Here is a 23,600-nt window from a genome sequence, read left to right as displayed (position 1 = left end):
ATATTCACAATTTTGTTATTTAAAATTTCGTTATATCTGACGATATGACGTTTTAACAATTTTTTTGACATTTTTAACAGCAATTAAACACACAATTTCATTATATCATATGCCAGCAATGAGTTTTTATCGACACTTTTAACAGTAATTAAATACTTCTTGGTTTGGTTTTTAGCAAATAAACAATGTGAGGTTTGCACATTTTTTCTCGACAATCTCAACAGCAATTAAGCATATTCAGTTTCGTGACGTTTTAACAATTTTTTCCGACATTTTTAACAGCAATTAAACACACAATTTCATTATATCATATACCAACAATATGAGTTTTTATCGACACTTTTAACAGCAATTAAATACATTCACAATTTAATTATATCAGATTTTAACAATATGTGGTTTGAACAATTTTTATCGACACTTTTAACAGCAGTTAACCAATGTGTAAAGGGTAATACCATTGTGCAAGGGCATATAGTTTGGGACCCATTTCTGTAAAAAGTCCATAATACTGAATTTTTTTTTTTGGTTTGAACAAATTTATTGACACTAAAAACAGAAAACAATCATGACAGTCTCAACAGCAATTAAGCACATTCACAATATTATATTCCAATATTATGTTTTTAACAGCAAACACAAAGTGAGGTTTGAACAAACCTTCTCGAAAATCTTATTAGCAATCAAACATATTCACAATTTCATTATATAACATCTTTGAATCTGATAAGAAATTTTTCATAACATATCAAAACACGCTCTCGGCCATCACAGTGAAGCTCCTGCCCTTCTCATAAAATCAACGTCACATCAACACTCACCTCCAATTGGACAAAAGCGCCGATTATAGCTAAGGCTCCACCCATGTGGTTACGTCACTGTTTGACGTTACCACGACCGCGGCTGCGCAATAATATCACGAGCGTGTTATGTGACGGCGTGACCACTCCGCTTTTGTCATTGGTGACGACTGTCGTTCTATGAAACGTTCTTGGTGACAAAATCGCATTTTAGTTGAAAATGCGGCGAAGTAAGGTTGAAGTTGACCGCTATGTGGCCTCCGTACAGACGTCGTCCCCTTCACTCAAAGAGGTAAGAGGAGCCGGTGGCGGTTAAAGCTAATGCTAGCTAGTCGCTAACCGCTGTCGCCCGATACCTGGATTTCGAGTCACCTGGCGCAATGGAAAACCCCGAATAAAATATGGAACAGAAACGCTAGTGTTAACTTTACTGATACTTCTATTGGAACCGGTTAAAATACCGCGAACGAGTCTGTTTTTGCTGACCGGCACAATGTCGCTCAAACCTCGAGAAAGCGCGCGGTGTGGGCTGGCAGAGTAAGCTAAGCTACATAAACCGGCTAGCTAGCTGCTCCTGACAGACGAAAACATCAGCATACACAGTGATTTCAAATTCTGTACATTCCAAACGTAATTTGAGTTCTTACGATGTACAAAGGCAACATCGACCGCCCCAAAAGTCAAGTAGATGTACGAAAGTGAAACCAAAGTCGGAAAATACCTTTTCACAGGAGCCTCATGGGTGTGTTTGTTTAGTTTGTGGCTTTTTATTAACACGACACACAGCAATTACACATAAACCACTAATTAATCAAAGGAAACGATCAAATGTTTGCAGGAAAAAAACTGCTATATGATACGACTATATGATTAAACATGTGCCCAAAGGGTAAGCCGAAGCTTCTAAGTGCCTACCTACCCCATTCATTTTTTTTTCTTGCAGGGAAGATATTCAAAATTAAAACACAACCATCCATTATATGTAGATATTCAAAATTAAAACAAAACTGAACCATCCATTATATGCACCGCTTATCCTCAGTAGGGTCGCGGGGGGTGCTGGATCCCATCCCAGCTATCTTCGGGCAGTGGGCAGGGGACACCCTGAACTGGTTGACAGCCAGTTGCAGGGCACACAGAGACAGACAATTTGCTCTTTCATTCACACTTAGGGACAATTTGGACCCGCCAATTAACCTGACATGCATGTTTTTGGAATGCTGGAGGAAACCCACGCAAGCACAAGGATAGATAGATAGATAGATATAGATAGATAGATAGATACTTTGTTCATCCCCGAAGGGAAATTCACATTTCCAGCAGCATCCCTGAGCTGAGAACAATCGAGAACAATCGAAAATAACACGGGAGCTGCTGGAGTGGCTGCCATTCGTGACGGCGCCGGAAGAAAAGATTCAATTTGAATCATGTACAAACAAACAATTGAATCATGTACAAACAAACAAACAATTGAATCATGTACAAACAAACAAACAAAATATTCATGTTTCAATAAGTGGAGTGTTAATAAGATAACATGCAAACTCCACACAGGAGGTTCTCATGACCTCAGAACTGTGCCGCTCACCTGCTAACCACTGTGCTGCCGTGCTGCCCCAAAACAGAACCTTACCCCATAAAACGAAAATTACAAAACAGATAACATTTTAACCTTATAATAGTATTAGCATACTCTTAAAACATATACCTAAAGACGCGTTTGCTATTTTAATCTTATTTATTTATCTAAAATACATATAGTATGACTTTTGGGGACATTTTATGGTCATCTATATCATTTAAAAGTGAATACCTTTTGGGTGGTGGCACAATGGCTTTTCAGTGTCGTGCGACAATATTTAACCTTGGAGTTATGGATTCACCCGAGATGTCTGCTCCATAGAATAGAATTATCTTTTTTTTTGTCATTGATCAACATTGTGAAAAATTGTATGCAACCAGGTTAGACATGGCATTCCAAAGTAAACCTGTAATAAAGACGTCAAAGAGAAATCACAAACAGTCTCAAAGGGCTGCACAGATCAGACTATTGCAAACTACAGACTATTATGGCACTATTATGATCCCCTCATCTTAAACCTACACGAGGGCAAATACTACACACTTAGTGTCAACATAAAATATAGGTTATTCGTATGTTATAGAATAGAATTGTGTTTTAAGCTTAGACTTAAACATTTCCACTGAGATTGCGGATCAAATCTCTGAGAAGAGCATTCCACAACACCGGTGCCCAGATGGAGAACGCTCTCGAACCTGCGGATCTCTTCTTGGCTCTTGGGATCACTAGTAGACCAGCATTTTCAGAGCAAAGGCTCCGGACCAGAACATAGGGGGAAATTAAATCTGAAAGATATGAGGGAGCAAGTTCACGCATGATTTTGTATACTACCAACAGAACCTTAAAATCACATCTTAAGCTAACAGGGAGCCAATGCAGGTTAGCTAAAATCGGGGTAATGTGGTCAAACTTTATGAACTATTATTAATTTATTGTATTAATAATAGAAATTTGTCATGTTTTTCTATATCCTGAAATTTTGTGGATTTTAAAAAGTTTGTTAGTACATTATAGTAAGCATTATGGACAATCCTAAAAGCTTTCTTCTGTTATCGAATCAGCAATCCTATATTGCCCTTGTATGTAAGATTAAATGCATAGTTATGTCATGAATGTGACATGCAGCTCCACTGAATGTATCTTTGATAGGACCAAGTTGTCTGGTATGGTGTAGTCACATTTAAAAATTACACTTGCAGTAATCATGACATTTCTAGGGATCACTGGTTATTTGACTCTAAAGTTATTGATAAGGCAGGTTTCACCTGATATGGGAAGGGTAAAGAGTTAAACCCAGAGGAGAAAGTTAGGGCAACTGCAATGTCACAAGAATAGAAAGTAGGGCTAAGATCTTGGGGGCGGGTTCGGGCATACTATGTGAGTCATTAATTCGTCCGGGCTTTTCACAATTTTTCATTCCTTCAGTTTGTCTTTAATCTCGGAAATGACAATTTTTAGGTGGCGATAAATTAATTTATCACTAAATATTAAAACAATTTCTGCACAGGTATAAGCTTTAACTGCACCTTAAGAAATACTTCAATTTAAAATGTCAGCAGACAGAGATGATTGGGTTGGGGTGACTACAGTAAACTCTTGTTTCAGTCTTAAGCAAAATCCGTGATGTAGAAACATTCGATTTTTATGATAATGAATCAATTAAATACCGTATTATACAAACTGTATACAGTATACGCCAAAACACCGGAAGATAATTTAAAGTTATTTGATTGGGTGAGTGGGAGGGATGGGTGGAACTATGCAAAAAGTGCAAGCGTTCCCTCCCATCTCTCGCCCTATGCCGTCTGCGCCAAAGGAAAGCACATCAGGCTCCCTGTTTGCAGAATGTTGTGACGTTTTTACAAAATAACTGCTTGCATTTGGTTTTGAAACCAATATGTATGAAAATGAGTTTAACCGGTCTTGAGTAATTGCAAGAAAGAGACAAGATTAAAGTGGTATGTTTGTTGGTTTTGGGACACAGGCTCTCTGGCATTATTCTCTTTTCATAATTTTTATCAAATCATCCAAAATAAATGTGCTGAAGACTAAGCTTTTGTCTGGGGCGCGGGTTTAAAAATATAGTAAATTTGTCTCATAGTATATGGTGTGGCTCTTTCCCAAAATAAAAGTAATATATTTTGCCTTTATGGCTCTTTGAGTCAAAAAGGTTCCCGACCCCTGGTCTTACGTATGTGTAGTAGTTTAACTAGTCAACAAGATGATCTATTGTACAGTTGTACTTGTTAAATTCTGATTTGTCTAAATGTTTGTTGCAGAGGCCTGTCAAAGGATTTTTGTTTGCTAAACTATACTTTGAAGCAAAAGAATATGAGCTGGCCAAAAGGTAAGCATGAGTATGAAATATCCCTCCTACCTTAATCATATGCTTTTAACTAATTAATATTGTTATTGTCTTCTTAGACATGTATCGCAATATCTTAAAATCCAAGAGAGGGATCCAAAAGCACACAAATTCCTTGGACAGCTCTATGAGCAAGAGGGAGATGTCACCAAGGCAGTAGGATGTTACAAGGTAAGTTTGACATTTTGTTTACGTTTTTTTTTTTTAATAGGAATGTCAAATAAGAGTTGTGATATTGCAAAAAAACGTTTTATTTTGATGCGATTAGATTAGTCTTGTGACACCCTAGGTCGGTGTGCCTGTTTAGGCAAATAGAAAATTGGCATCATAGTATTTACGGATTCATCGTGTCCCTCAACATTCTTTCTGCTTTGAATGCAGCGCTCTGTGGACTTGAACCCAGTCCAGAGAGACTTGGTGCTGAAGGTGGCTGAGCTTCTTGTTGAAAAAGATGAAAGCGACAGCAGAGCTGAGTTTTGGGTGGACAAAGCTGCAAAGATGTTGCCAGGAAACCCAACAGTCTTCAATCTGAAGGTGAAATTATTTTTAAAATGCGGTTTCACTTGTTTTGCAATCTAAAGGGACATAAGTAAAAATAAATTAACTTTCATCCTAATGTTAAGTTTTGTAAAAATTCATAGGTCAGGAAATTTGTATTTCTTTAAGATAGCGGAATCCAGACCTAATAGTCGCTGTATGCCATCTTGCTGCTGGTGCTCATTTAGCTCTGGTTTTTGTTCACATTAGACATCGCAATCCCATATAGTGGTCAAATATTTCACAATGAAGTTTTAACACAAGCAAAAATATTTTTAATTATGAGGAAAGGTCCGTTAAGTATTTCTGCACTTATGGGAATACCACATTTTCTATGGTTATCTGTAATGTGACCTTGCAAAGTGTATAACATATTAACTACTGATCTGCCTTTTGTCCAGGAGCGTCTCTTGAACCGCCAAGGGCAGCAGGGCTGGAACCGACTGTTTGACCTCCTTCAGGCGGAACTGACGGCACGGCCAGGAGATCCGCATGTCAACGTAAAGCTGGTCCAACTGTTCTGTCAAGACGGTCGACTGGAGGAAGCAGTTAAGCACTGCTTGGCTACAGAGAAAAGAGGATTGCTGCGCCACAGTTTGGACTGGTACACCACGGTAGTTCGAACGCTTCAGGTCAGCAAATGAAGAATAATTCACTCTTATTTGTTATGTTTATTCCCATTTACAATACAGTCAGTGTTAAAAAACGTAAGCTGTCCAATTAGTTTGCTTATTTTAACAAGGGTGAGTGACCAAATCCCTTTGAACAACCTTTTTTCAGGATTATTTAGCTGAGCCTAACGTGTCAAGCAATGACAAGATGTGGCGACGTCTTCAGAGAGAACTGCTCTTGGCCCACTGCAATCTTCTGAGAATCACACTATCTGGAAGCGCTTTGCAGTCCTGCCTTGATGCTCTCACATCGTAAGTGGAAAATAACAATTAATTTACTCTAGGAGTAGCTTTGCCAACACAGTTTTTAATTATAATATATTGTGTAATTATTGCTGCATTGCTCAGTCTGAAATCCTGATTAAAAAAATGTATTCCGACTCTTTTCAAGTTTTACCTCTATTCTTCGTTAATTCAGTTTTGACCAGGCTATGCAGGAACTGAAGACTGCAGCAGGCGAGCAGATGGATGAACTTCATGAGGTTTTTGTGGAAATGCGAGCTCACCTGTACCTCCATGCCGGCACACTGTTATTGAAGCTTGCTCAGGAACGTCAACAGACATGGCGCGCGGTCATAGACCTCGCTGTACTGTGCTACTTGCTGGCCATGCAGGTACTGACTGACTGAATCATTGGACGTAACGAAGTGAGGTTGTAAATTATTTTTTTTTTGTCAACAGGTTCCTAGACCAAAGCAAAAGGTGACCAAACAAGATCATTCTGCCCCACATTTTTTGAAGCTACTGGCTAATGACAGGCAGAGTCAAGCGGGCCACATGCTTCTCAATCTTGGCACCGATTCATGCAGCTTGATCAGAGAGGTATTTGCCAGTCAGTTTTTGGGAATCTTTTTTTTGTTTTTTTGTTTTTTCTTCCTTTGGTAATCGGATCATTTGTCTATCCCTGATCATTGCTGTTACCTCATGATTATTTTTTGTAGAATTTCTCAGTAATTTTAGTTTAGTCAATGCACCAAACTGCAACCAAAGGCGCAATTTTGAAACGTTTGAGGATTGTAGTTTTGGCTGCAAACCGGTTACTTTTATTAAGTATTTAATTTCTAACACTGTTACATTTTTATAACTAGCTAATTTCATATAAAGTAACTTTCCCATCAATCCTTTTATAATTGTTTGATCTGATTGAGATGTGTGGACAACAAAATAATGTTTGGGTTTTTTTTTGTGTGTGTGTTTTTGCATAGGTAGTTGAGGCATTTGGGAACCGCAGCGGTCTGGATTCTTTAGTTGAAGTACTTTTAGGACCGCAGGCCTCGATCGAATCCTCTTTCATTGCAAATGATGACATCCGATCCATTAGTGCACATCCTCCAGAAATATCTCAGCTAGCTGAATGGGATGCAGGTACAGATAAACAGGGCAATAGCAAATATCAGAAAGAAACCTTTTGTTTTGGGAACTGTTTCAGTGACATTTATGCTTCCACTGTAGGGTCTATCCTTTTGTATTATGGTGACTTGCAACATCTGAGCTGGTTAGGCTTGCAGTGGGCCCTTTTAGGTGAAAGGCCATCCTTGCGGGCTTGGCTGCAGCAACTTTTCCCCAGACTCAACCTTGAAACTTCCAAACTAGACACAAACACACCAGAGTCCATCTGCCTTCTGGATTTGGAGGTAGTTGGAAGCAGTTGCTGTTTATTTCACTAAATTGAGATTTGTGTCACTTGGTTGCAACAAATTGTATCACTTTTTGTAAAGTCATTGTATTTCTTTCGCTTCTCTTCTTTCAGGTCTTTATACTTGGTGTTATGTTCTGCAGCCATTGTCAGTTACAGGAGACGGCAAAAATAAGCAGTGTAATGAACCAGCAACAGCACCTCTATGAGCCTCGCTGCCTTCCTCTTCCCCTCATTCGCCTTTTAACCACAGAGAGGCAGAGGGAGTGGTGGGATGCCATCTACAGTCTTATTCACAAACGAGCTGCGTGAGTGTCTACCTGAAAGCCACCCCTTGTTCACTGTGTCGAAATGACCAGCCAAAGTCGCTCATCTAAACATGTTCTGATTCCAAGTTGTCTTGGATTATCCACAATCTGTTTAATAAGATTTTTTTTTTTGTTTCTTAGCCCTGGCATGTCGGCCAAATTGCGAATGATAGTACAACATGGATTAAACACATTAAGAGCTGGAGAGAAACACGGGTTGCAACCTGCCCTTGCCATCTACTGGGCTCAGTGTCTTGGCCAGACAGTAAGTACATGTGCACTTTTAGGTAGTGGTTTTGAAATGAGAGGTAAAAAGAACTAAGGTTGTGTACTGAGCTCCTGCGGCAGACTCGTCTCCTTTTTGATCCTCACTAACTAAGGGTGATGGCGTTAACTCATACTATGACCAGAAGGAGTATATAAGCCGCAGTGTCCACTACTGGAAAGTTGTCCTTCCACTGTTGGATAAGATCAAAAACCGGCGAAGCATACCAGACAACTTCAAACCCCTCAACCCGCTCTACATACACTTTAGAACCAAAGATATTCAGGTTAGTACTTTGAGTACTGATATCTTGCCAATGCCACATATCCTGTAATCAAAAGATCACATTGTGTTTTGTTCGCTAGTATGCATTAATAATGTGTAGAACTTTTCTCCTGCTTAGATCTCCTCTGTGAAGGGCTTTGAAGAAGAAGCCAAAATAGCACATGCAACCCTCCTTGACATTGAAGGAAAAACGGAGGAGGCCATTGCAACGCTGGAGTCTGTCAATACACTGTCATCTGTCTGGCATTTGGCTCAGGTTTGTCTTAATTTTACTCCTTGCTTTTTTTGCTAATTAAAAAATATTTTATTTCTTTAACCAAAAGATTTATCAGCGGCTGTATGAGGAGGCCAGCAACGGAGTTGAGGAGACGCAGGACAGGTGCATTACCTTTCTGAAGAAATTCAGGATTTATCTGTCAAAGATCTACAATGCCAGTGCAGATGAAGTGGAAAAAGTAAGACTTTTTTATTATTTATGTATTTTTACTTTGCGAGCTAAGTTGTCACAAGCTCTGTTGTTTTAAAACCATCTTCTGCCTGTCTGTGGCATGCCAGCTTCCAGTGTCCATGGAGGAAGTTGTTGACCTTCTCAATGATGTAAACCAGCAACTTGGCGAGATGGGAGAGGATGAAGAAGATAAGCACAATGGTTGCACCAGTGACACACATGCCACCATATCCCACATCAAGTTTTCAACTCCTTCCCCAAACAATACTATTGTTTCTCCTTCAAAAAGGCTCCTGGTATGCTTACAAGTTGATATTTGAAATTGCCTTGGTGTTAACTTATATTACTGCTAATTAATATGTTCTTCAGATTTCACCCAAAACACCGCCCCACTGGGTTGAGGATCAGAAAAGTCTTCTTCAAATGCTCTGCCAGCAAGTTGAAGCTCTTAAGGTCAGCATATAAATCATGTTGTGTACAGTGTTTCCCATAAAATGTTGTGAGACCCGCCTGGGATGACAGTCGACAGGGGTCCGGGGGCATTGTAAACCCCAGACCCCTCCATCTGAAATGGTTCCTGATACAGATTCTTATGTTAGTGATATACAATGCACAATGTTTTGGAGCCAATTGATATAATTAAAATGAGTCTGAATAAGGATACTCGTTTTTTTTTTTAATTTCCATTTTATCCTCCCTATTGCAATCTCTCTTAAACTGTTCCTGTGCTCAATGTGCTCCAGTGGCAATATCCCCGTCCCTCCTCTACTCAGCAAACTAAAAGACTCTAATCAACCAGTTAACCAAAAGTGAGTTAAGAGGACGGAAAAAGTTTTAGACCCTGGCGGGTACCAATGAGACACTGGCAGCCCACTTAAGATTTTATATGGTATGGGAAACACTGGTTTTAGATGAAGGAGCGATCTGCGTTTGCTATTTTCATGTCCAACAATTCTGTATTTTTTATAATTACATATTATATACATAATAAATTCTTATGCCCATCATGTGTTTGTGAATACAAAGATGAGAATAGTTTTGCAAAATAAGTGTTTTTCAAAGGGGAGCCTCGGATGCATCACAATGAGCCTCAAAGCTTGTTTTTTTGCAGAACGAGGTCCACGATCTAAGACGCAACAAAGCAAATGTGAGCTCGCCCCATCATAAGATGTATGCAGACAACTTCGGTCCTGACTGGCTGCAAGAATCTTGTACTCCTGCTCAGTCATACCATGGAGCTCCTCTGACAGGTCAGTGTACATTTTGAAGCACATAATTATTGTGTTTGATTGGATTAGAATACTAGCATTGAGGAGCTGATTGACGGGTGGTACATTTTTCGTGTGTATGCTTGGTATTCAAGTTTCCACTACCGGTCCCTCTGGGTACTACAATCAATCCCCCGCATACAACTCTCAATATCTCCTGCGTACAGCTTCTAATGTAACTCCCACAAAGGTGAGCTAGGCATATTTTGTTTCGTTTAAATAAAAATCTTGTCATGCTAAATAATATTCCCTTTCCCCCATATACAGGGTCAAATGTACGGTATGAACCGTATGCCACCTCAGCAGCATATGTATGCCTATCAGCCGCCCACCCATACTCCTCCAATGCAAACAGCGCCTGCTTGCGTATACGCTCCTCAAGAACAGAGCTTCCCCAGTCCTTTTCGGTTTGAATCACCAGCAACCAACCTCCTGTCGCCATATAGTGAAGAATATTTTGGAACGGGTGTAACTCCCCAAACCACCAACCCTCCTTTACCTGAACCCGGTTATTTCACAAAACCCTCAGTTATTCCTTCTCAGCCACAGAAGAACATTGAAGGGAAATCTATGGATCTAGGTAAACTCTCTTTTAGTCAGCAAGTACCTGCTGAAGTGCCTAAAGTCCCTAGTTTTGGAACGGGCACAGTTTCACAGCCAATGCCGCCAGCAGCCTTCAAGTTCAACTCTAATTTTAAATCTAACGATGGAGATTTTACCTTTCCAGCATCCAAAGCGAAACATAATGAAAGTTTGCTTGACCTTCTTACGTCAGACATCCCAGGCAAGACTGATACCTTAAAGGAGAAACCTGCCCAAGAAGAGGTATCAGGCCAAGGAGGTATTTTCACCTTCGGGAACAAAAATTCATCAGGCTTCACTTTCACTAATTCAGTGCAGACCAAGGGGCCTCGATCCCTCTTTGGAAAAGTTGATCAGCCATTCAAATTTGGGGAAGTTGTCCAGCCAGCATTTGGTGAAACCAAATCTGCACTTAAAGATGACAACGAAGCCGATAGTGATAATGATAGCACGCATAGTGAGGAAGATGGAGAGGAAGAGGAGGACGACGGCCCTCACTTTGAACCGATTGTGCCCCTTCTTGATAAGGTCGATGTGAAAACAGGCGAGGAAGAGGAGCAAGAGTTGTTTTGCAACAGAGCCAAGTTGTATAGATTTGACGCAGAGACCAAAGAGTGGAAGGAACGAGGAATTGGCAATGTTAAAATCTTGCAGCATAGCATCACTGAGAAGATTCGACTGCTAATGAGACGGGAACAAGTCCTAAAGATATGTGCTAATCACTATATAACCACTGAGATGAAACTGAAATCAAATCCTGGATCTGATAAATCATGGGTGTGGAATGCTATTGATTACGCAGATGAACAGCCCAAGTCAGAGCAACTTGCCATCCGCTTCAAAACAATAGAGGAGGCAACATTGTTTAAGAGTAAATTTGAAGAAGCCCAAAGCATGGTGAAGACATTACAGGAGGAACAACAGAAGCAAAACGATGTTAAAACGTCTCAACCTGTGGAAACCTTAAAAGCAAAGTTTGCAAAAAAAGAAGGCGAATGGGATTGTACGACGTGTATGGTGAGAAATAAACCTGAGCACGTGAAGTGTTGTGCTTGTCAAAGCCCCAATCCCAATTCCAACCAAACAACTGAAAATGAAATAAAAGGCACTGCCTCAGCTTTTAAATTTGGAACAAATGAAAAGTTCAAGTTTGGGACAAGTAATCAGAAAACCAGCAGCTCTGGCTCCAGCTTTCCAGGATTTGATTCTTTTGGAACCTCAACCTCCTCATCTTTCACATTTGGTATAAGTCCTAGTAAACATGCTAACGCAAAAGTGGAAAATGCCTCAGTAAGAGAGACTTCGGAATCAGACGTGATTTCTGGGTTCGGCTCCCAATTTACAAAGAAACCAGGTAAGCCAAATAGTGGCTTGGTAAAGGATGAATCTGATGAAAAGAAATGTACTAGTGGCGGTAAATCCAAGGTGGGGGCTCCTGTAGTTGCCGAGAAGTCTGCTGCACCAATGTCAGGTTTTGGATCTGAAGTAGCAAAGGATGATGGGAAAAAGTGTCCCCGATGGGAATGTAACACCTGTTTGATAATAAATGAAGCCACCAGCAGTAAATGCATAGCCTGTTCGGCAGCAAATCCCAATGGAAAAAGCGGCAGTACTACTTCATCGGCTTCTGCGTTCAGCTTCAACTTTGGTGTGAAAACACCATCCGGCCAGCCATTTGGATCCGACTTAACAGCACCTTTCGGAGGTTCCAGTTCATTCCCGTTTGGACAAAACAAAGGTGATAGTTCTGCTTCCTCTTTCAAGTTCGAAGCCTCACAGTCTGCCCCAAAGACGAGTTCTTCTGCATTTTCGTTCTCAATGCCTGTGCCCAAAGGTGGCTTTACATTTGGCATTTCCAGTACAGAAAAAGACGAAACTGACAAAACAAATCCACCTGATCAGAGCGCATCAGGTTCAGCTTCCAACTTTCTTAAAAGTATTGCAGATAAACACAACAACGAAGAAAGTAAATCCATTCCTCCAGCAGTCAAAGAAGAGTTTGAGACAAATCCCTTGATTTCTGGTCAAACCAACGCTTTTAGTTTTGCAGACCTGGCAAAGTCATCTGGAGGGAGCTTTCAGTTTGGCGAGAAGGACCCAAGTTTCAAAGGCTTCTCGGGTGCTGGCGCAGAGTTGTTTTCGTCAACACCCACTAAGACCAATATATCAAGTGAGCAGGGAGAAGATGACATGTACAAAACTGAAGAAAATGATGATATCCAATTTGAACCGGTTGTGCAAATGCCTGATAAAGTGGAGCTCGTCACAGGGGAAGAGGACGAACAGGTACTTTATTCCCAGCGGGTCAAACTTTACCGGTTTGACGCCAACAGCAGTCAGTGGAAAGAACGTGGCGTAGGAATCCTGAAATTTTTGAAAAATAACACTAATGGCCGACTCAGGGTTTTGATGAGAAGAGAGCAAGTTCTGAAGGTATGCGCCAATCACTGGATCACTACCACTATGAATCTTAAGCCTCTGGCAGGATCAGATAAGGCATGGATTTGGATGGCCAACGACTTCTCCGATGGCGACGCCAAGCCCGAGCAGTTGGCCGTCAAGTTCAAAAGTGTAGAGTTGGCAGAAGAATTCAAGGTTAAGTTTGAAGAATGCCAGCGACTCCTCCTGGACATCCCTCTGCAGACCCCACATAAGTTGGTTGACACAGGCAGAACTGCACATCTGATTAAGAAAGCTGAGGAAATGAAGTCCGACTTTAAAGACATGAAATCGTTCTTGATAGACGACAAAACAAAGATCAGCGAAAATGACAGCCAGCTCGCATCCACTAATGTTAAGTCGATATCGAGTCTCTTGATGAAGCCTCACAACGAGACCACCGGTCCTACCTTGGAGTGGGATAACTACGACCTCAGAGAAGAAGCGTTGGATGACACAGCCGATTCGTCAGTCTATGCGTCCCCTCTCACAACTAGCCCACTAAGAAAGAATCTTTTCCGCTTTGGGGAGTCCATGGGAGGTTTCAGCTTTAACTTCCAACCCGGCATAAGCCCCTCAAAGTCTCCTGCGAAACTTAACCAGAGCCATTCCTCAGTGGGCACAGATGACGAACAAGACCTGACTCAAGATGAGGAGCGAGACGGACTCTACTTCGAACCGGTGGTTCCCCTGCCCGACCTGGTTGAGATTTCCACAGGCGAAGAAAATGAACAAGTCGTCTTCAGTCACAGAGCAAAACTTTATCGGTACGATAAAGAAACAAATCAATGGAAAGAGAGAGGGATTGGCGATCTCAAAATCTTACAAAATTACGACTCAAAAAGAGTGAGGTTAATCATGCGGCGAGACCAGGTTCTCAAGATCTGTGCTAACCAGTGGATCACAGCAGCCATGAAATTGGAACCAATGAAAGGTGCAGAAAAGGCGTGGGTATGGAGTGCACTGGACTTTGCTGTCGAAGGAGATGGAAAAGTGGAGCAGCTGGCAGTAAGATTCAAACTGCAGGAAACGGCAAACACCTTCAAACAGGTTTTTGACGGGGCCAAGATCGCACAGGACAAAATGGAACTCATGTCTCCAGTGACGGCCATAGTTTCCCAGGATAGTGGAGACTCTTCAAAAACTGCCACACACGTCTGTGGGAAGGCTGCAATTGCAATTTTGGAAGAGGCCACAAAGGAACACACTCAACTCTTCATCGACAACAAAACCTATAATCCTCAAAGTCCAGTCAATCTCGCCAGGTCAGTGATGTCGCCCCCTAAGTTTGTGTTTGGCTCCGACAGTCTTCAGAAGATATTTGGCAGTCCAAAAGCAAACTCGGATAGTGGGGACTGCGACAGCAGTTTTATCGTTAAAGATTGTCTCCGTCCTGCCAAGGCCTCGCCTCCTGTCACACCTGCCTTCAAAATTCCAGAGAAAGGTAAGTAGAATGTAAAATGTGTGTTTTCCAGGAAATAACCATTTTTTTCTGCAAACATCCAATACTTTCTTGGGTAAAATACAAAATGTAGTCTGTTGCTATCGATTAGAAAATCAACCAAGCAATATTCCTACAGTTTGGGCCTTTTTCTCAGTAGCATTTACCATTTAATACCTGTGAATCCATCATCTCATAGGGCTGGATTTTAGGCTTTTCAAAGATAACCCAATGGCCTTTTGGACAAGCACATCGAGCACTCAGTTCGAAAGTCCAGGTACTCTAATGACTGCACTGTGTGATAACATCGCACCTGTCACGTGGGTGCTAGTGTTTAAATTAGAAAGAAATAACCCAACTGCACGGACTGATAAACATTTAAATTAATGCTTCTAATGTAATTTTTTTGTAGAAAGAAATCTTTTCACTTTAAGCAGAAGTCAAAAATCTTATGAAACGTTTCTTTCTTTGAATATAATCTAAAATACGGCATTATTAATAATGTCGACAAAACATTTCGTAATGCTCAACCAATATTCATCAGAAAACTGAAACTATGGTAATATTGTAAAGAAACATCAACAGTGTGAAATTGGTTACATTTTGACATGCAGTGAAATAACATACTTACCACTGACTTGATTCAATGACGAATACAGCTTAAAAGCAAAGATTGTTTTTCCTTTTATGCTTGATCGGGGGTCGGGAACCTTTTTTGACCCAGAGAGCCATAAGGGAAATTTTTTTTATGTATTTATTTTCTCAAAGAGCCATACCATATACCTTAAGACAAAATTCAATAAAACTGTCGAACCCGCTCTCCAGACAAAAAGCTAATTCCTCAGAACACATTATTTCACTGTGTGATGTTAGATTTTTTGATAAACTCCATGAAATAATAATGCCAGAGCCTGTGTCCCATACCAACAAATATACTACTTAAATTCATCTCCCTCCCGCAGTCACTTTAGGGCAGGGGTGTCCAACGTTTTTCTAGCAGAGTGCTAATATTTGTTACTAATTACTGCAAAGGGCTCCCGGTTTGATATGCATTACTATGGTATTACCAGGTTATTTATTGGAAGTAGGTTTAACTAGACTCAACCGCTAGGAAAATAATTTTACCAGAAAATAACAATGAACAGGCACTGGTAAGCTATTTCAGGGACAGGTCCGCGGGCTCCCGGAGCACCATGTTGCAGCCCCCTGCTTTAGAGTGTTTTGGCTTATTTTGACTGCAATCATAAAAAGGAATATATGGCTCGTGATCCATTGGTTCCCGACCCCTGCGATGGATTAACAGTAGCCTCAAACATAGATGGGATTTGCCTAGCTGGATTTTAATAACAGTAGCTCAGGAGGTAGAGCGATCGTTTTAGGATTAAGGGATCCCAGTTCGAATCCCGGCTTGTCCGTGTTACATGCCGAAGTGTTCTTGGGTAAGACACTAAAACCCCAATACCCCCAATAAGCAGGTTAGCGTCTTACATGGCTGCAATACAAGGCCGCTATTGGGAAATGTGAAGCACAATGTAAAGCACTTTGGGAAGTCATTGACTTGAAAAGCGCTATATAAATGCAGATCATTTCATTTCATAACACTAACAAAATGTTTCCTCAGAGAAATGAACGCACTGTTTCAATCATCACACACTAAATTTAATGCAGGGCGTGTAGAAAGTTAGCAACAGCTTGAAATACAATTTCCAGTCCAGTGTAGCCTTGGCAATTGACACAACAGCAAATGCTCATTATAATGTTGAGTATTGTCCAGTGTGGCCACAAGAATTTTCACACCTTTTGAGTGACGTCTGAAGAACCACCCTTGGGCATGCGTACAAAAGTTACCGTCTAAATGTACACAATTTGGCTCATCAATGTGGGTGCACGACTAATTTTGCCGTGATAGTGTGATGTTTGGAAAACTAACATTTTAGTTGGAGTCTCATTGTCGTATTAGTCACTTGTCCCTTTTATTTGTCATCAGTCAGCAATGCTCGATCAGCTGAGGACTCGGACGTGGAGATAGTGTATGTAAGGGAACCCACTGCTGAACAAGCTGCTCTAGCCAGAAAACTACTACTGCCCCTCACCTTTTTCTGCTACCAGAATGAACCAGGGTACACCACTGATGATCAAACTGATGGTAAGACTTTAGTTTATGTTAGAATGAAATATTTAGAGCATTGCAAACAGAAGTAGAAGATTATTTTGGAAAAAGTTTTTTGTTTTTCCATTGATATTGCTTAATCTCTTGAAATGACCTGTTCTCATGTTTTCAATGCGGTTGGCATCCTACATGTCCACTGCAGGTTATAAATGCCGGCATCCCATTTTCCTTTTGCTCAAATATTTGAATTAGGCAAATGTACCTGAGGACAAGCCGACCCAATTCAACCTGCTAGTCTAAGATTATTTTTTTCGCTAAGGAGTCACCTTTTATTCACATTACTATATTTATCTTTCTTGACTTTTTGTGTGTAGATGAGGACTACGAGACTGCAGTAAAAGCCTTGAATGGAAAACTATACCCTGATCCTCTCAAAAGAAATGACGCCGCATCCGATCATGGTATGGGAATTTTGAGTCCTGAGTTTTGATGACTGGTTTGACAGCCTGGCATCCGATCCATTCAGGGGCAGACTGTCAGTTTGTATGGGAGAAAAAGCCCACGCCCGAGGAGGAGGAAAAGGCCAAGAGCCTACAGCTTCCGCCCACCTTCTTTTGTGGCCTGAGCACGACTGACAGCGACCTTAATCCTGAAAAGGCTGAAGACTTTGAGACTGAAGTCAAAAAAGCTCAACAGGAACTGGTAGGGATAAAAGTCTAAAAGTGTTGATCGCAATTTAGCGTCTCTAGGGTCTAAATGTCAGGCCTGGTTGTTACTGCAGGATGCTCATTTAGACACGGCAGAGAAGAAGTCGAGTGGGGCTGCCGATGATCCACCATCCGAGCCGCCCCAGGTCTGCAAGCCCAGCACGGAAGAGGAGGCGCCAGAGAGACCGACAGACTTGCTGACCCAAGCCACCAGCAGCAACAGCTCTCCCATCAACCTGTCACTGAAGACTGAGCCGCAGCCTGAGGCTGTCCCTTCTGCTAACCTTTTTGCTGTCCCCCCTGCTGTTACAAGTACAGGTTTGTATTTGGAGCTGCAGAAGTAATACTGCACGCTGATTAGTGGTGGATGATGGGGTGTGCCTTGTGCTTTATAGCCACGCCCAACTTTGGCTTCACAACTGTTGAAGGCTTCTCTTTTGCTGACCTGGCCAAAAATACACAAGGCTTTGCATTTGGATCAAAAGGTTAGGGTTTTTTGTTGTTTTTTTTGGGGGGGTTCTGAACATTCTGTATTGTTTTAATGCGGCGGGTTGTGTTTGTGTGCAGATTCGGACTTCTCTTGGGCCAACGCAGGCGCATCTGTATTTGGTTCCTCAGTCCCGACATCATCCAACAATGATAAAGGCGCAAGTGATGAAGAGGACTCTCCGAAAAACATCGACATACACTTTGAACCTATTGTTTCACTACCAGAGGTACAGTTGCCCCTAGACGTACTAGATTAACTCATTCCCGGATTGAGCTCGTACCTAGGATTCTTTTGGATCTCAAACTCATTTTTCCAATAAGAAATAACTGAAAACTGATCTGTTCCCCAGCCTCTCCAAATCACCCAAAAAACGTATTTAGATATAATTGAACCTAAAAATACAGTAATAAAATTAACAAAAAAGCGCCTTCCCGGAGATTATTCTCTCAGTGATGGTATTTCCTGCCGGCTCCTTGTCTCGTGGCAGCGACAAGAGACAAGGGGTGTAAATTGCAATTTCAATGCCACTTTCTATTTTAAATGAAAAGTGCATTTTCTATGCAAGTTTTTTTTTCAAGGTAGAACATAGACATAGTGACATGCAAACATAACTTGAGATGACGTACTTTGAGGCAGTATACGACTGTTACAAAATAAATATAAACTATAGACGTACAAATAAAAACAGAATTGCAGTTAAATAAATGTTCTTTATTGTCATTATAGAAAAGTACAATGAAATTGGAGGTACGTCTCATCGCGATATCGATTCGATTTTGGTTAATCGTGCAAACCTGATACTAATTGTACTACTCTACTAGATCACTCCCACGAACACCACGCCCATGTTTGTCTATTTCCTGCTTCATTTCAATCGACAACATCCTCTTTCTGTCTCCAGAAAACACCTCATTATTTCATTTTCCATAACTCATATCTAGAGTCACAAAAAATTAGATGAAATGTGATATTTTTTTTCTTTTAAACTGAAAAGAATCAGGCTGTATGGCAGAAAATGCACTCGCTAACTGGGATGACCTGATGCTGGCATTGAGCGGTCACTGGTGGATTCTAGTGGCATTGTTTGGAATTTTCCATAATTCTCTGGTATGTCAGGCAATACTTTTGCTCGAAGGACGTCTCGTATCTTGATTTTGTTTTTTATATCTCGAGCATTTTGTAAAGAGCCACTGTACTTTGTCGAACTACTTTCTCGCAAATAACTGTAGATATATGCGAGAACAATCTTTTTGAATCTATGCAATCAGGATTCAGGGCTAACCACTCTACTGAGACAGCCCTGATTAAGATAACCAATGATCTTCTACTGGCAATGGACTCTGGCGCTTCATCATTCATGCTGCTGCTGGACTTTAGTGCTGCCTTTGACACTGTGGACCATAATATCTTACTAGAACGGTTGGAAAAATGGATTGGTCTCTCAGGAACCGTCCTCTTATGGTTCAGATCCTACCTCTGATAGGACGCACTGTGTTAAATATGGTGAAATTACATCAGAGCCCTTTAGTGTTACCTGTGGTGTTCCGCAGGGTTCAGTACTTGGCCCCCTTCTTTTCAGCATTTACATGCTTCCATTAGGTGATATATTTTGCAAGTATAATATCAATTTCCATTGCTACTCAGATGACACTATATCTTCCAATGGAGGAATGTGCCCCACTAAACTGTGGAAATGTGGAGGCCTGCCTCACTGAGATAAAGGAATGGCTGTCACTCAACTTCTTGCGCCTTACTTCTGAAAAGACCGAAATGTCAGTTATTGGTCCATCTGAATCCCATGATTTGTTCTCAAACTGCTCTGAACATTGACAAATGTAATGTCACCCAGAATGACTCAGTCAAAAATGTTGGTGTCATATTTAACCCCTATCTGTCCCTTCGAACACACTTAAAGAATATTACTAGAACAGCTTTTTTTCATCTTCGCAACTTTGCTAAAATTGTCATAATAGTTTGTAGCTTGCAATAGTCTGTGGTCTGTGCAGCCCTTTGAGACTCTTAGTGATTAAGGGTTATACAAATAAACATGACTTGACTAACTGCTTCTGCTCAGGTGGAAACCAAATCTGGAGAGGAAGACGAAGAGATCCTCTTTAAAGAACGTGCCAAGCTCTTCCGATGGGACCGGGACCTCAGCCAGTGGAAGGAGCGCGGCGTGGGCGACATAAAGATCCTCTACCACCCAGCCAAGCGCTTCTACCGGATCCTCATGAGGAGGGAGCAAGTGTTCCGGGTTTGCGCCAACCACAACATCTCTGTGGCCATGGAGCTCAAACCCATGAACACATCAGCCAACGCGCTCATCTGGACCGCCACAGATTACGCAGGTATAGATTAGCTTGACAACCTGTGTTTTGATTGGTTGTGTTAAATGGTTGGAGTCTCCCTTTCTGGTGTGTCCAGACAGCGCCGAGGGTACTGTGGAGCAGCTAGCGGTCAAGTTCAAAACCCCGGAGATCGCCGCATCTTTTAAGAAGACCTTCTGCGAATGTCAAAGCCACATCAGCCAACACGAATTATCATGCAGCCCCACGCCGACCATGTCCAGGATTCAGGAGCACTCCAGAGAGTCCAACCCGCAGGTTTTCCTCGCCGTGGAGGCGGACGGCGAGCCGCTCGGCACCATCAACATCGAGCTCTTTGCTCACCTGGTTCCCAAGACTGCTGAGAACTTTAGGGCGCTCTGCACAGGCGAGAAAGGCTTCGGTCTGAAGGGATCCATTTTCCACAGGGTTATACCGGACTTCATGTGTCAGGTGAGGCATTTACACTGACTTAGTAGTGCTTCTCCAACTTTGGGGTTCATTTAGTCTTATAAAGCAGGGTTTTGTCCACTTTTTTTCAGACAGGGTAAGATTTTTATGATGGAAAAAGTCTCAAGGCACATTGCCTTTCAAATTGTTAAAAATTCATTTCATAGTCATTCAATTCATAGTCATTTGTGAACACAGTGAGTGGCTTAGGATATATAATAGATTGTTCATTTGGTTAATAATTTTGCTGTAATTTCGGATTTTACTATATTTGTAACCTGTTTTATTTTGCTATAATTGTATCTGGTTTCTCAAAAAAACTAACAATATTTTAAATAAATCGAATATTTGCCAGTCGGACAAAACTGCATTCCAACTATTTTCAACCTTTTGGAGGAAAAAATGTCTTAGGTCAGCAAAATTGTGCAATATTTTTTACTTAAATGACCGATATAGAGATCCCTCAGTTATCGTCTTTAATGGGGAAGAGAACCAACAGGAAAAATTGAAAATCCAGGAAGTAGCATCCAATGTTCCCGCACATTCTCAGCGCACAAAAAAATCTAGCCAGATCACAAAAATGAGGGCTCAAAATTGCTAATTAAGAAGCGAATTAAGTCAAAGTTACAGTGCATGAAGGTAAAAATACACAGGTTCCCCTGACGCTGTGTTCTAAATGCGGTATTTTGAAGTCAAGGTCGAAGTAGAACGAAGTTGAGTAAAGTCAGTAGTGTTTTTCGAGAACCGGCCTCTTCGGTTCGGCTCACTTAAAAGGATTGTTTTCCCAACATGACCAAATATTATGTAAAATTATGCACAAAATGACTTAAATGAAGGGGGGAATAGAACAAAAAATAAAAAAATACCAAAATGAAAAAGTAGTGAAAAGCTGAGAATAAACAAAAGGAAGAGAAAAAAAGGAAAAATTTAGAAAAAGACAAAAAAGAAAATAAACAAAAGAAAAAAGTAACATCTAGGAAAAAATAAACACAAAGATGTTTTTTAAGGAATTTAGAAAAACAACACGGAAAAAGAAGAAAAAGTTTGTGTTGCATTCAAATAATTTCCAATTATATCAAGTGAATCTTGTTGCCATTATTGTACTTCCACAAAAAAATGTGATTAAGTACAGTTCTGTTTCGTGCAACCGACTAAATGAGCCCCCAAAAATGTTAATAGTATGCGACAAAACATATCAGGAAATAAAAAGAAATGCATATCTTGTGAAAGAATTGTAAGAACAAACGACGTTTGCAGGCCGTACAACCTTTGCAATAGTACATGAGTCAATTCATTCAAAAGAGAAAAATAATTTTGGATTGCCGGAAACTCAGCAAAATGTAACTTGATGTCAAGTTTTGGACATGTTTGATAATGAATTATCTTGCCACACTTGGGATTATGGTTGCTCACTGGTGTTTCAAGCCTTGCTCACCGACTTTGTGTGAACGCTCAAACCCGTGGAAAATTACAGGGAACATTGGTAGCATCCCACCTTTTTATATAAGCCCCCAATGGGTACACTTAACGACTGAGAATGTACTGTCGTTGATAATTGTGTTCATTTCACTTGTGTCACCGGAGTATAAGTCTCACCCTCGCCCAAACTATGAAAGATTGCAACTTGTAGTTCGGTTAAATATGGGTCATTGCTACTACCGCTACGGTGACTCACACTTTTCACTCGTGTGTCCCGCAGGGCGGCGACATTACCAACAGCGACGGCACGGGAGGCAAATCCATCTACGGCGCCAAATTCGAGGACGAGAACTTTGACGTCCGCCATACCGGTCCGGGCATCTTGTCCATGGCTAACCGCGGTCGCGACACCAACAATTCTCAGTTTTTTATCACGCTCAAGAAGGCGGAACACCTGGACTTCAAGCACGTGGCTTTCGGATGGGTTCGACAAGGCATGGAAGTGGTGCAACATATGGGGGAGCTCGGCACAAAGGGAGGCGTCCCCTCCAAGAAGCTGACGATTACCGATTGTGGACAGATTTAAAAGCAAAATCCAGTTCAAATTTTTTTTAAATTACACACCGGTCGAGCCGCAAATATTATGGAGAAGCTGTCCAACGCAGTTGTTGTTTATATAGTTGTACATTCAATTTTTTTGCATGTCAATTTGAGTGTATCGGTACACCTTACACACGACTCTTGACCAATGTGTAATAATTGTAATTTAAAGAAATAAGAGGTTATTTGAAAGCGCTGTTGCTTTTTACTGACTTTCTAGCTTCCTGCTCTCATAAAAGGTGAAGGAAGGAGGGTAGCATCATTTAAATGTGTTGCATATCTGTTCGATTCTTCTAAGGAAGAAATAAAGACGTTTTGAGTAATACATTTATACAATGTGCTTGCTTGCTGTGTCAATCTACAGTCAACTTATGTAATGTAACTAAATGATTTACTTTTCAGTGTTACAACAAATGCAATGAAATATAAGAATAGACTATTAGCTTTTTTCCATGGAACAAACTTAGTGAAATAAATGATCCCTGAAAAACATACAGTAAATCAAAAAATGCCAAGCAAATTGAAAATATATACCGGTACTATGTCATTTTACCAATAAACTATAATATACAAAATATACCATTCAATTTAAACCAATTTAGATAGATCCTCTGAAAAACATGCAAAAAAAATAATAAAATGTGTAAAATAAAAAAATATCAACAGTGTTTCAACCAGTGTGCCATGAGACCTTGTGTGCCACAGTAAATTGCCCAATTTTATTGTATTCGTATTTTATTAGTATTTAAATAAAACCTAGCTTTCTCCCATTGACCGCCCAACTGTAACATCTGTACCGGTAGGTGGCAGCATTTACTTTTTTTTTTTTTTTAACAGTAACTCTGATCATGAGACAGAACCGGTACAAATATC

At 40.8% G+C, this 23,600-nt stretch overlaps 1 protein-coding gene across 2 annotated transcripts; it reads left to right on the top strand.

Moving 5' to 3' along the window:
* Nucleotides 1-924: 924 nt before the first annotated feature.
* On the top strand, nt 925-23,063 carry ranbp2 (RAN binding protein 2). 2 transcript variants are annotated; one of them, XM_088352524.1, is made up of 31 exons: nt 925-1,092; nt 4,662-4,729; nt 4,807-4,918; nt 5,129-5,281; nt 5,686-5,916; nt 6,065-6,207; nt 6,374-6,569; nt 6,637-6,777; nt 7,161-7,320; nt 7,408-7,589; nt 7,706-7,899; nt 8,041-8,164; nt 8,280-8,450; nt 8,568-8,705; nt 8,773-8,904; nt 9,005-9,193; nt 9,267-9,350; nt 10,009-10,147; nt 10,261-10,355; nt 10,433-14,630; nt 14,827-14,904; nt 15,986-15,988; nt 16,615-16,773; nt 17,112-17,198; nt 17,264-17,439; nt 17,519-17,762; nt 17,840-17,929; nt 18,012-18,160; nt 20,009-20,282; nt 20,359-20,711; nt 22,408-23,063. In XM_088352524.1, the coding sequence occupies exons 1-31, from the start codon at nt 1,021-1,023 to the stop codon at nt 22,711-22,713; spliced, it is 8,841 nt and encodes a 2,946-aa protein (XP_088208650.1). In that variant the 5' UTR covers nt 925-1,020; the 3' UTR covers nt 22,714-23,063. The 2 variants fall into 2 exon arrangements, with proteins under 2 accessions (XP_088208650.1, XP_088208649.1); XM_088352523.1 differs by lacking the exons at nt 14,827-14,904; nt 15,986-15,988 and having other exon boundaries at nt 926-1,092.
* The last annotated feature ends 537 nt before the right edge of the window (nt 23,064-23,600 follow it).

The sequence above is a fragment of the Urocampus carinirostris genome, chromosome 14 (assembly GCF_059441175.1).
Source record: "Urocampus carinirostris isolate Australia breed hairy pipefish chromosome 14, RoL_Ucar_1.0, whole genome shotgun sequence".
NCBI classification, from domain to species: Eukaryota; Metazoa; Chordata; class Actinopteri; order Syngnathiformes; family Syngnathidae; genus Urocampus; species Urocampus carinirostris.
Note: the sequence above shows the minus strand (reverse complement) of the source record. Positions and strands in the feature narration are given on the sequence as shown.

Coding starts and splice junctions, on each gene's coding strand:
- ranbp2 (XM_088352524.1), top strand. CDS start 1,021: ATGCGGCGAAGTAAGGTTGAAGTTGACCGCTATGTGGCCTCCGTACAG. Junction 6,778..7,160: donor CATGCAGCTTGATCAGAGAG/GTATTTGCCAGT, acceptor GTTTTTGCATAG/GTAGTTGAGGCATTTGGGAA. Junction 8,905..9,004: donor GTGCAGATGAAGTGGAAAAA/GTAAGACTTTTT, acceptor GTGGCATGCCAG/CTTCCAGTGTCCATGGAGGA.